The sequence below is a fragment of the Epinephelus moara genome, chromosome 19 (genome assembly GCF_006386435.1).
Source record: "Epinephelus moara isolate mb chromosome 19, YSFRI_EMoa_1.0, whole genome shotgun sequence".
Taxonomy (NCBI): domain Eukaryota; kingdom Metazoa; phylum Chordata; class Actinopteri; order Perciformes; family Serranidae; genus Epinephelus; species Epinephelus moara.
Window position 1 is genome coordinate 41,515,967 of NC_065524.1, and position 13,174 is coordinate 41,529,140.

Below are 13,174 nucleotides of genomic sequence, written 5' to 3' on the forward strand. Positions count from 1 at the left end.
CTCAGTTGCTCTTCCTGAGGTTTCTACCAATTTTTTTCCCCGTTAAAGGGGTTTTTTTGGGGAGTTTTTCCTGATCAGCTGCGAGGGTCATAAGGACAGAGGGATGTCGTATGCTGTAAAGCCCTGTGAGGCAAATTGTGATTTGTGATATTGGGCTTTATAAATAAAATTGATTGATTGATTGACTAGAGATGATGCGCCGTCTCATGGTGGTCACTTCCTGCCAACGTTACAGATCAGAAGCGCAGAGAGTTGTTGACTAGAGATGATACACCGTCTCATGGTGGTCACTTCCTGTCAACGTTACAGATCATTAGTACAGAGAGTTGTTGACTAGAGATGATACACCGTCTCATGGTGGTCACTTCCTGTCAACGTTACAGATCAGAAGTACAGAGAGTTGTTGACTAGAGATGATGCGCCGTCTCATGGTGGTCACTTCCTGTCAACACGCAGCTCTGACAGCAGCTTCCTTTTTTTTACTTGTCATTTAATCTCCAGTCTGATCTGGACTGTAGAGAAATAGTCCGAACACTGACTCCATGAATGCAGCTGTCACATGGTGTCCTGATGAAACATGTCATCAGAAATCAGAGTGTAACATCATTAATAGAGCGAACACAAGCAGGAAGTGCTTTTAAAGTTTTTATTGGTTTTGTTGTTCATATACAATATCATACATGTACGGTTTATACAAGAATTCACATATTAACACAGCGGCAATCACGATGGCGGCGACATGCTGCCGACACGTTCGTTTGTTTATACCCAAAAAAAAAGAAAGAAAAAAAAAAGAAAATCAGATTCAGATAAACTAATAAATAAATAAATAAATAAATGAAGGAGATGTTTCTGTTCACTGCTTGACTCTGGACAAACTCATAAAAAACAACTCATCCTAACAGGAAGTGACATCACACACCGCTCCTCCAGAACAAACCCACCAACCACAAAGCCCTGTAAATAAAAACAACAAAACAACAAAACTAAAACATGACGTGACGTCTCTTCCTCGTCGATACGCAGCTGATATGTTTTTACACCGATCACTACTCCCACTGTGATGTCATCGATGCGATCAAAATCATCTGTCAAACATCTTTCACCATGGAAACCAACTGAGGACCAAAGAAAAGAGTCTCTGAACACTACACTACCCATCAGCCTTGGCTGCAGCTCTGTGATTGGCTGGTTGTTGGTGACATACACCCCAGTTTTTCCCATCATGTAACTGACTGACTGGTGGAGTGAAACATGGACAGGGTCAAAGGTCAAAGGTCAAAGGTCAGGAGCTGAAAAAATCCCTGAAAGCTGATTGGAGCTCAGCGCTGGGCTGCAGGAAGCTGATTGGTTGAGAGGAAGGATCTTTATTGAAAAAAGGGGCGGGGCAAAAAAGGAGCGAGCCAATCGAACATCACAGGTGCTGCCAGTCGATGGCGACCAGCGTCTGATTGGCCTCCTGAGCGTGACCGATGACCTCAGCGACACCGTGCTGACGCCACAGACGCTCGATCTTCCTGTAACGCTCCAGACACAGGTGGAGGGGGTTCCCCCGCCTGCAGGAACACAAATATACAAACAAATAAAAAAACAGACAGACAGAGAGGTGACAGGTGGGGTGTGTGTGGGCGGGGCTTACTTAAGGCCCTGGTCGGTCTCTCCGTAGTCGTCCAGGTACGGCGGAGGATAAAAGCAGCCCTTAGTTTTACCTGCCACAAACAACACCTGACTCTCTCTGACCCTGCTCACAAACAAACAAACACAAACAGAAAGTGACGGGTCAGAGGATGGCCCACAGTCTCAGTGCTGTCATAGGTACGATTAGGTGTGTGTTACCTGAGGAAGAGGCCGAGGCCTGCTCCACAGGTGAAGGTGTGAGCGGTGCAGGCTCCGACGTCCTCGCCCTCCACCTCCGTCTGACAGCAGTAACTCTGAGAACACAACATGGAGCCGCACACCAGACACAGGGTGGGGGCCTGAGACTTATCTCCACCTGACCGGGGACACCTGCATAGGCGACAACAGGTGACATCATCATGTAAACATATACACACACACAGATACATATATGTACTAGTGCTGCACGATTTGATAAAAATGTGCGATTGTGATTTGAGTGGACGATATCGCGATTTGCGACTGTGATTACAATGTAAATAAATAAATGGTATCATGAGTCTTGTTGCTTGATTCAGTGTTTCCCTACATTATATCAGGGGGCACTGACCTGACAGAGTTATTGTTATGGACAGTGTGTCAGTGACCATCAACAGACTGAGCACAGTCAAACATGCTGCTCACACAGCAGCGCAGCACGACACTGTACACACAGCGGAGCGAGCCTGTGTTGCGTTCAGGCATTGTCACGTAAATGACAAACACAGCAGCATGTCAAGTGGGCCGTCGTCTCTATATACAGACTCTACATTCAGTGAATGTAGAGTGATTTGGATGTTGTTTTATGAGGCTCTGGTGTCTTTCAGTTGTCTCTTTGTCTTTAACGTTACACGGCTCGTCTTTCTCTCACATGCACTCTTCCTACTTCTCTCTGTGCTGTCTCAAGCGCTGATATAGATTGGTCGTGTTGCCGCGGGACGTGGCGACTTTAACTTTTAAACTTTTACACGGCACGTCTTTCTGTTCAACGTCGCCGTACCAGAATCCAAAGTATCACCATGTAATAGACGCTGCGTTTTTTTTGCCACCAACTCAGCCTGTTCATGGTCGTGCTCATGCTCTTCTTCAGCGTCTGTGTTGGTCACTGCTGCACGCCGGCTGGTCACCTGACCATACGTGCTGCACACACACTAGGATAACTTGTGGGCGTGATGTCAACAAACTCCACACACTACAGGAGAGGCAGTGATGTTCACAGGCACACACGTTGACAGTTATTTACATTAAATCACAAATCGCAGCCTTTGGTGTGGTTATGTCATTGCACAGCCTGACATCATGATTGCGATTAGATTAATCGTGCAGCACTAATATATACATATGTATATCTGTGTGTGTGTACAGGGTGTGTACTGACGTGAAGCTGGACGCCTGGTTTATCAGGATGCTGTAGTCCTCTGGCAGGTCGATCAGTCGGTTGGACTCTCTGGGGAACCTGACGATGACTCCGCCTCCCTGCAGCGTCTGTCTCACACCTGGATGACAGCACCACCTGTAACACACACACAGAGCACAGGTGAGGAGTTAGAGTCACCTGAAACAGTCACACCTGATTGTGATTGTGTCACTTCCTGTCTGATAACATGTCAAAATAAAAGCCCCATAAACCTGCTCTGATTGGTTGTTATCTGATGACACCATGAGATGATGACATAATGCTCCGACACATAACGATCAGCAGAGGTCAGATCTGATGTCATATTTACAGGAACACCTGAAGGCGAGGGTTCCTGATTGATCTTCACCACTTCCTCTATCTGTGTGTGTGTGTGTGTGTGTCTTACCTGTGTATGAGCGCCTAAAGCAGTGTGTGTGTTTGTGTGTGTGTGTGTGTTACCTATGTATGAACGGCTCCAGCAGTGTGTGTGTGTGTGTGTCTTACCTGTGTATGAGCGCCTCCAGCAGTGTGTGTGTTTGTGTGTGTGTGTGTGTTACCTATGTATGAACGGCTCCAGCAGTGTGTGTGTGTGTGTGTGTGTGTGTGTGTGTGTGTTACCTGTGTATGAGCGGCTCCAGCAGTGTGTGTTGACTGTGGTAAAGTTGCAGCAGGTTGGAGGGCAGACTGAGGTAGCTGAGCAGCGCCTCCCACTGACCAGGACCTGTAACTACACACACACACACACACACACACACACACACACACACAGTGACATCATGAAACCATCAGCTTCTCTGACTCCGCCCCCTGCAGACGCTCTGATCTTCTGACACATAAACACCTGTGTGATGAAGAGTACCCCCCTCCGACCCCATTGTTATTGTTTTGTCCTGTTGTTGTTTTGTCTTGTTGTTTGTGTGTAGCAGTTACCCAGCAGGTCAGCAGGGGGCGCTGTAGAGTTCAAGTAGTGGAAGAAGAGGGCGGCGGCTCGGAGGAACGGCAGGACGCCAGATTTAACACAACGAACCAGCTGCCAGCCTGATGTCACCTCAGGTAATACACTGACAAACACACACACACACACGCACACAGAGTAATCAGATTACTGCGTGATAAACAAACATATCAATAATAATAAATAATAAAATATGTTCCTGAATTTCCTGATTTCACTTGTTTTAACATATAAATATTAATGTTTCTTAATTTACTGATGTGTTTGTATTTGTTTACATGTTTACCTGCCCAGGTGTGTCCTCAGTGTGTCATACAGATGACAGGTGAGCTCCTCCTCTGATCCCCCACTGTCCTGATCCATACAGACCTCCTCTGGAGACACACACACAGGTGAGAAAGACAGACAGGTGAGAGACAGTCAGACAGACAGACAAACAGGTGAGACACAGACAGACAGACAGGTGAGACACAGACAGACAAACAGGTGAGACACAGACAGACAGACAGACAGGTGAGACACAGACAGACAGACAGGTGAGACACAGACAGACAAACAGGTGAGACACAGACAGACAGACAGAGAGACAGACAGAAAGACAGACAGGTGAGACACAGACAGACAGACAGACAGACAGAAAGACAGACAGGTGAGACACAGGCAGACAGGTGAGGGAAACAAAGGTGAGACAGACGGGTGAGACACAGACAGACAGACAGACAGGTGAGGGACAGAAAGACAGGTGACAGGCAGACAGGTGAGAAACCCAAAAAGTACCTGCAGTGTGTGTGTGTGTGTGTGTGTGTGTGTGCGTGAGAGAGTCACCTGTGGTGGAGGTGAGCAGGATCTGAACCAGGTGAGCCACAGTCACAAGGTGAAGCAGGTGGAGGTGGGCGGAGTCTACCACTCTCTGTCCTGATTGGTCCAGACTGTTAACTGAGTTGTACGACAACACACTGTAAACCTGCAGGGATACGAGGACACCCAGAGTTAACTAGACTTATACTGAGAGTTAACTGGACTCATACTGAGAGTTAACTGGACTCATACTGGGAGTTAACTGGACTTACACTGAGAGTTAACTGGACTCATACTGGGAGTTAACTGGACTTACACTGAGAGTTAACTGGACTCATACTGGGAGTTAACTGGACTCATACTGGGAGTTAACTGGACTCATACTGGGAGTTAACTGGACTTACACTGAGAGTTAACTGGACTCATACTGGGAGTTAACTGGACTCATACTGGGAGTTAACTGGACTCATACTGGGAGTTAACTGGACTTACACTGAGAGTTAACTGGACTTATACTGAGAGTTAACTGGACTCATACTGAGAGTTAACTGGACTCATACTGGGAGTTAACTGGACTTACACTGAGAGTTAACTGGACTTACACTGAGAGTTAACTGGACTCATACTGAGAGTTAACTGGACTTATACTGGGAGTTAACTGGACTCAAACTGAGAGTTAACTGGACTTATACTGAGAGTTAACTGGACTCATACTGAGAATTAACTGGACTCATACTGGGAGTTAACTGGACTTATACTGAGAGTTAACTGGACTCATACTGAGAATTAACTGGACTCATATTGGGAGTTAACTGGACTCGTGACGAGAATTAACTGGACTTATACTGGGAGTTAAGTGGACTCATACTGAGAGTTAACTGTACTCATACTGAGAGTTAACTGGACTCATACCAAGAGTTCACTGGTCTTATATTGGGAGCTAACTGGACTCATACCAAGAGTTAACTGGACTTATACTGAGAGTTAACTGGATTATTACTGAGAGTTAACTAGACTCATACTGAGAGTTAACTGGACTCATACTGAGTTAACTGGACTTATACTGACAGTTAACTGGACTTATACTGAGAGTTAACTGGACTCATACTGAGAGTCAACTGGACTAATACTGAGCGTTAACTGGATTTATACTGAGAGTGAACTGGACTCATACTGAGAGTCAACTGGATTTATACTGAGAGTTAACTGGAATTATACTGACAGTCAACTGGATTCATACTGAGAGTTAACTGGACTTATACTGAGAGTTAACTGGACTCATACTGAGAGTTAACTGGACTCATACTGAGCGTTAACTGGATTTATACTGAGAGTTAATTGGACTTATACTCACAGTCAACTGGATTTATACTGAGAGTTAACTGGACTCATACTGAGAATCAACTGGATTCATACTGAGAGTTAACTGGACTCATACTGAGAGTCAACTGGACTCATACTGAGCGTTAACCGGATTTATACTGAGAGTTAACTGGACTCATACTGACAGTCAACTGGATTTATACTGAGAGTTAACTGGACTTATACTGACAGTCAACTGGATTTATACTGAGAGTTAATTGGACTTATACTGAGAGTTAACTGGACTCATACTGAGAGTTAACTGGACTTACACTGAGAGTCAACTGGACTTATACTGACAGTCAACTGGATTTATACTGAGAGTTAACTGGACTTATACTGGGAGTTAACTGGGCTTATATTGGGAGCTAACTGGACTTATACCAAGAGTTAACTGGACTCATAACAAGAGTTAACTGGGCTCATAATGGGAGCTAACTGGACTTACACCAAGAGTTAACTGGACTCATACTGGGAGTTAACTGGACTAATACTGGGAGTTAACTGGGCTTATATTGGGAGCTAACTGGACTCATACGAAGAGTTAACTGGACTCATACTGAGAGATAACTGGACTCATACCGCGAGTTAACTGGACTCATACTGGGAGTTAACTGGGCTTATATTGGGAGCTAACTGGAGTCATACCAAGAGTTAACTGGACTCATAGTGAGAGTTAACTGGATGATTACTGAGAGTTAACTGGACTTATATACTGGGAGTTAACTGGGCTTATATTGGGAGCTAAGTGGACTCATACCAAGAGTTAACTGGACTCATACTGAGAGTTAACTGGACTTATACTGAGAGTCAACTGGACTCATACTGGGAGTTAACTGGACTCATACTGAGAGTTAGCTGGACTTATACTGGGAGAATATGTAGTGATTAAACTCACCAGCAGGTGAAACATGTCGATGTCGAGGATACAGACGGTGTCTTCTACCTGAGAGTCTGGAACCAGGGCTACAACCAACACACCCATGTTACAAACATATACAACTGTTAACCTGTATGTGTATGCATGTATGTGTGTGTATTACCTGCGAGCAGCCTGATGAAGTGTGTATGAACAGTTGTCAGTGGAGCAGCAGTCCAACAGGAAGAACTGAACCTGGTCAGTGAGCTCAGACAGTCGTCCTGAAACACACACACACACACACACACACACACACACACACACACACACACACACAGTTGATGTCTTCATATTGACATAGTGTCAGTCAGGATGTACCTGAGGTGAACAGAATGACAGGACTTCCTGTTTCTGATCAGCCTGTGACACACCTCCACCTGAGACACAACCTGCTGACTTCCTGTTTACTGTGATTGATTATTGATCAGCTCAACCTCTGAAGCCCCCCACCCAACCCCTCCTGTCCAATCAGACAGCCCGTACAGACTGAGTGTGTTACCTGTCTGCAAGGTAAACTTCCAAACAATGGCTTCTCCTCGTCCATCAGGAGGCGCTCTGCAAAGAAACACACAGTCAGCATGACCTTTGACCCGTCAGGTGTGTGTATACCTCTGACCCGTCAGGTGTGTGTGTACCTCTGACCCCTCAGGTGTGTGTGTGAGTACCTCTGACCCCTCAGGTGTTTGTGTGTGTGTGTGTGTGTGCCTGTTACCTCTCAGGTGTGTGTGTACTTCTGACCTCTCAGGTGTGTGAGTGTGTACCTCTGACCTCTCAGGTGTGTGTGTGTGTGTGTGTGTGTGTGTGTACCTCTGACTTCACAGGTGTGTGTGTACCTCTGACCTCTCAGGTGTGTGTGTGTGTACCTCTGACCCCTCAGGTGTGTGTGTGTACCTTATGACCTCTCAGGTGTGTGTGTGTGTACCTTATGACCTCTCAGGTGTGTGTGTGTACCTTATGACCTCTCAGGTGTGTGTGTACCTCTGACCTCTCAGGTGTGTGTGTAGCTTATGACCTCTCAGGTGTGTGTGTGTACCTTATGACCTCTCAGGTGTGTGTGTGTACTTTATGACCTCTCAGGTGTGTGTGTACCTCTGACCTCTCAGGTGTGTGTAGCTTATGACCTCTCAGGTGTGTGTGTGTACCTTATGACCTCTCAGGTGTGTGTGTACCTCTGACCTCTCAGGTGTGTGTGTACCTTATGACCTCTCAGGTGTGTGTGTACCTATACTCTGGATGGTGTAGGCGCAGGTGGACCAGCTCAGCACCGGGACTCTGGCGTCCTGCTCGTTGGGGTTCACCTTCAGTCCCACCTTGTACGTGGACATGCTGAACGTGGTGATCATCTCACTGACGCTGCTGGAGAACGGGTTCCTGAGGGAAACAGTGACATCATCACCTGCTGACATCATGTCCTGAAAGACATACAGAGGAACAACAGAAGTACAAACAAGTGCTGACTCACTGTGGAGAGAAGTTGACTCTGAATCCTTCAGGTACAGCAGGCTCCGCCCCCTCTGCTACACCTGAAATACACACACACACACACACACACACACACACACGCACACACACACAGTTACACACACACAGACCTGGATCATATGAGTCCGCCCCTCTTAATGACTGACAGGTAACTGACCGTCACACTGCTTCCTGTGGGCAAAGTGTAGTGCTGCTATCTGCTGATTGGTCGTTTTAAGCCACGCCTCCAAACTGGGATGATCGACACTGAGAGAAAAAGATACTCAGGTGAGTGTGTACCTGTGGTCAGGTGAGTGTGTACATGTGGTCAGGTGAGTGTGTACCAGTGGTCAGGTGAGTGTGTACATGAGGTCAGGTGAGTGTGTACCTGTGGTCAAGTGAGTGTGTACCTGTGGTCAGGTGAGTGTGTACCTGTGGTCAGGTGAGTGTGTACATGTGGTCAGGTGAGTGTGTACCTGAGGTCTGGAGTGTGTACCTGTGGTCAGGTGAGTGTGTACTTGAGGTCCGGAGTGTGTACCTGTGGTCAGGTGAATGTGTACCTGTGGTCAGGTGAGTGCGTACATGTGGTCAGGTGAGTGTGTACCTGTGGTCAGGTGAATGTGTACCTGCGGTCAGGTGAGTGTGTACCTGTGGTCAGGTGAGTGTGTACCTGAGGTCCGGAGTGTGTACCTGTGGTCAGGTGAGTGTGTACCTGTGGTCCGAAGTGTGTACCTGTGGTCAGGTGAGTGTGTACCTGAGGTCAGGTGAGTGTGTACCTGAGGTCAGGTGAGTGTGTACCTGTGGTCAGGTGAGTGTGTACATGTGGTCAGGTGAGTGTGTACCTGAGGTCCGGAGTGTGTACCTGTGGTCAGGTGAGTGTGTACCTAGGTCAGGTGAGTGTGTACCTGTGGTCAGGTGAGTGTGTACCTAGGTCAGGTGAGTGTGTACCTGTGGTCAGGTGAGTGTGTACATGTGGTCAGGTGAGTGTATACCTGAGGTCCGGAGTGTGTACCTGTGGTCAGGTGAGTGTGTACTTGAGGTCCGGAGTGTGTACCTGTGGTCAGGTGAGTGTGTACCTGTGGTCAGGTGAGTGTGTGTGTGGCAGCAAGGGGATCACAGTGTTGCTCAGACACTCGCACAGTGGACACAGGAACTCGCCGTTCTCCACGTCGTAGCTGGTGTGACCTCGCAGACGCTGCTGTCGTCTCTGCTCTTTCAGCTGCACTGCCTCAAAGTACCTGAACACACAGACAGGTGAGTATTTCCTGTTTGATGTTCGCCCTCTGAATGATGGCGTGTTGTCAGTCCCGTGTGTGGCGGCAGATTCTCACCTCTGCCAACAGGTGGCGTGCATGATGTGTCCACAGCTGGCGGTGTGGATCCCCAGAGACAGGTCAGGGTGCATGAACAGTGGGTTGTGATGCTCTGAAACACACAGTCACACATCTGTCAATCAACACTGGTTAACACTAATTGGCTGCTGTCCTACTGATGTCATACTGAGGCCCCGCCCACCTGGGTCAGGGAGGTTGCGGCGGCGGTTTTTGGACAGAACTGTGGACCTCTGGACGAATGCTGCCAGCACCATGGCTCTGCCATGACCTCTGACCTCCTGTTCCTCCTGACACAGGATGCAGGTCACCAGCTGCCGGCGCTCAGCTCTGCCCACCCTCCTGGGACCAACACACACCTGTGAGATACAGGTGGAGTCTGAACTGGGAGGACTGGGAGGGGGGGGCAGAAGAAGACATCATTTTAATATTCTTGGATGAGACGAGAAACCTTCATCACCTGTGTGTCTACACAACATCTGTGTGCACGGCTGTATGCAGGTGTATCCAGGTGTATCCAAGTGTATTCAGGTATGTATATACAGGTACATACAGATATGTACAGGTATATAAAGGTGTATCCAAGTGTGTCCAGGTTAGGCTTGTCACGATACCAGAATTTCAGAAGTCGATACCAATACCAGTGAATTTCCACGATTCTCGATAGTCATTCGATACCACGATAAAAATCAAAACACAGAAATTCAAACTCACTCACCTTGAATTCTTTAACCCTATGGGCCCTAGGCCTTTTTTGGGGTACTGCCTTTACTTTTAAGCTCATATCACAGTCATTATAAAGGCTACATACACATGCTATATCTTGTTTTTTTTCAGGACAATCTGGACTATTCAGATTTGCCATTCCATGTCCTTCTATGTGCCTGTATTTTATATTAATTTTTATAGCAATGAAAAAAACAAATCCGTGTTACTAAATTCTTACATTTTTACATGTATCTCACCATAGCAAGTTGGAAAATGACATATTCTGCCATATATGAAGAGGGGAGACTCTCTGGAATCTGGCAATATAAGAACCATGATGGTGGGACATTCTGTCACTACACAGCTGTCCAAAACATGTGGTTTGTGCCAGGCGGACATGATTGCCAGTATTTTTTCATTAATGCAAGAAATTCCATTGACTCATTCACAAGTCAAAAATGTGTTTTATCTGAAAGAAACATGCAATATTTACATCTAAGATCATAGAAAAATAGTAATAATATTATTCCTCACTATATGAAGTGACTGATAACAAGATCTGTATAATGGATAGTTAAGAAATTTGTCAGGTTTTTATTTTGTTGACAATTTATCTGTATTTATAGCATGATGAGATGACAGCACAACGATGTGTGTGGTATCACTGGAAAGCTCTGGTCCTGCGCTTTCATGTGATATGCGTGGCATTTCTGTGCGAGCCTGCATTCGCGAGTAATCCATCCAAGAGTAATGTGTGTGCAAAGCTGTATGAAAGCTCTGTTATACATCATTTTAGTGTAACTTCATCATTTCTTTTCGTTGTGAAAACACTGGACTACTGACAAGTGCTTGGTCTTGTCAGAAAGCTGCGGTTCCCCTATTTCACGTGATACGTGGCTTCTCGTTATGACGAACGGTTGCGGAGAAAATCCATAGAGAACAGGTGTGACTTTTAAGTGTTTAGCCAGGTTTGAAGAGTTTCCTCCTTTGGTCTGGAAACTTAGGAGGCACCGTTTGTACACGGTTTTTTGCGAGTTTATAATTAATCCGCTTTCATCTGCCTCAAATACAAATTATCTCCACACACGACTCCTACTACCTGACTTTTCGACAAGCCGAGGTGTTGTGGCTCCAGCAGCACTTGTTAGAGCTTAGATTCTCTGCCTGAGCCTGAACCCAACCCAGACCCAACCCGACCGTAATTTCCCACAACTATCCTCGGGATTGGACGGGTCGGGCTCCTCATAATAGGCCTAGGCTATGGAACCAACTACTTATCACACCTGGGGGTTGGGGCCGTGGCCCCCCCTTGATGGCGCCACTGGCCGCACACATTTGAGTGATCGACAGTGACAAAGTGTGTGTCGGCTTCATCGAGTGTACCAAGTGCAGCGTGATGCTGGTATATGACAACAAAAAGACGGGGACCTCGACACTTAAGAGGCACATGACGAAGGCTTGCAATGGAAAGAAAGACGAGAGTCAGCCTTCAATGTCCACATTCGTATCCTTAAAAAAGGGTTTAAAACGGGCTCGGGCTCATAATTACAGTTAAAGGGCTGGGCCGGGCTTGGACAGAACATGCACGGGCTCGGGTGGGGTTGGGCTGGGCTGGATTTTTTGGGCCCGATCTAAGCTCTAGCACTTGTAGAAGCCATTTTTTCTAGCAAAAGACGATAGAGAACAGGCGTTCTTCGGCACACATCCTCTGAAAAGACTGATGCGCGTATACTGCCCCTGTCAGTTCCGACAGGAATCGACACGGCCCGATGAGGGCAAAGTTGTATCCGGTACTTCCGGTACCGGGAAAAAAAAAACAAAAAACAGGTGCCAATGTATTTTTTCGTGTTGGCATTGGCTTGGTACCGAAGTATTGGTTCTCATGACAACCCTAGTCCAGGTATGTATATACAGGCACATACAGGTATGTACAGGTATATAGAGATGTATACAGGTATATACAGGTGTATATAGGTGTATACAGGTGTGTCCAGGTGTATACACGTGTGCCCAGGTGTATACAGGTGTATACAGGTGTGTCCAGGTGTATTAAGGTGTATACAGGTGTGTCCAGGTGTAGAAAGGTGTATAGACGTGTATACAGGTGTATAAAAGGCGTATACAGGAGTGTCCAGATGTATAAAGGTGTATCCAGGTGTATACAGATGTATAAAGGCATATACAGGTGTGTACAGGTGTATAAAGGCGTATACAGGTGTGTACAGGTGTATAAAGGCGTATACAGGTGTGTACAGGTGTATACAGGTGTATACAGGTGTGTACAGGTGTATACAGGTGTATCCACTCAACTCAACTCAACTCAACTTTATTTATAGAGCACTTTAAAAACAACCACAGCTGAAACAAAGTGCTGTACAAAAATAAAAACATAAGACAAACAATAAAAATAATAAAACAGTAAAACAAGAGCAGAGTCTCATGCTGGGTTAAAAGCCAAGGAGTAAAAATGGGTTTTAAGACTGGTTTTAAAAACGGACAGTGAGGGGGCCAGTCTAATGTGGACAGGTAAATCATTCCACAATCTGGGGGCCGCCACAGAAAAGGCTCTATCCCCTCTGAGCTTC

General features: G+C 46.4%; 1 protein-coding gene across 1 annotated transcript in view; it reads right to left on the bottom strand.

Annotated features, from left to right (window-relative positions):
• Nucleotides 1-632: 632 nt before the first annotated feature.
• ubr2 (ubiquitin protein ligase E3 component n-recognin 2) overlaps nt 633-13,174 on the bottom strand; it is a 64,096-nt gene continuing 51,554 nt past the window's right edge. Inside the window, exons 28-45 of the mRNA XM_050070566.1 lie at nt 11,873-11,910; nt 10,066-10,274; nt 9,882-9,975; nt 9,627-9,788; nt 8,729-8,817; nt 8,552-8,612; nt 8,312-8,460; nt 7,589-7,644; nt 7,214-7,310; nt 7,069-7,136; nt 4,836-4,974; nt 4,297-4,384; nt 3,986-4,116; nt 3,674-3,782; nt 3,035-3,169; nt 1,837-2,007; nt 1,640-1,741; nt 633-1,556 (exon numbers count right to left, since the gene is read on the bottom strand). Of these exons, the coding sequence (XP_049926523.1) occupies nt 1,415-1,556; nt 1,640-1,741; nt 1,837-2,007; nt 3,035-3,169; nt 3,674-3,782; nt 3,986-4,116; nt 4,297-4,384; nt 4,836-4,974; nt 7,069-7,136; nt 7,214-7,310; nt 7,589-7,644; nt 8,312-8,460; nt 8,552-8,612; nt 8,729-8,817; nt 9,627-9,788; nt 9,882-9,975; nt 10,066-10,274; nt 11,873-11,910 (2,040 nt within the window). The 3' untranslated portion in view covers nt 633-1,414. The remainder of the gene's footprint in view (nt 1,557-1,639; nt 1,742-1,836; nt 2,008-3,034; nt 3,170-3,673; nt 3,783-3,985; nt 4,117-4,296; nt 4,385-4,835; nt 4,975-7,068; nt 7,137-7,213; nt 7,311-7,588; nt 7,645-8,311; nt 8,461-8,551; nt 8,613-8,728; nt 8,818-9,626; nt 9,789-9,881; nt 9,976-10,065; nt 10,275-11,872; nt 11,911-13,174) is intronic.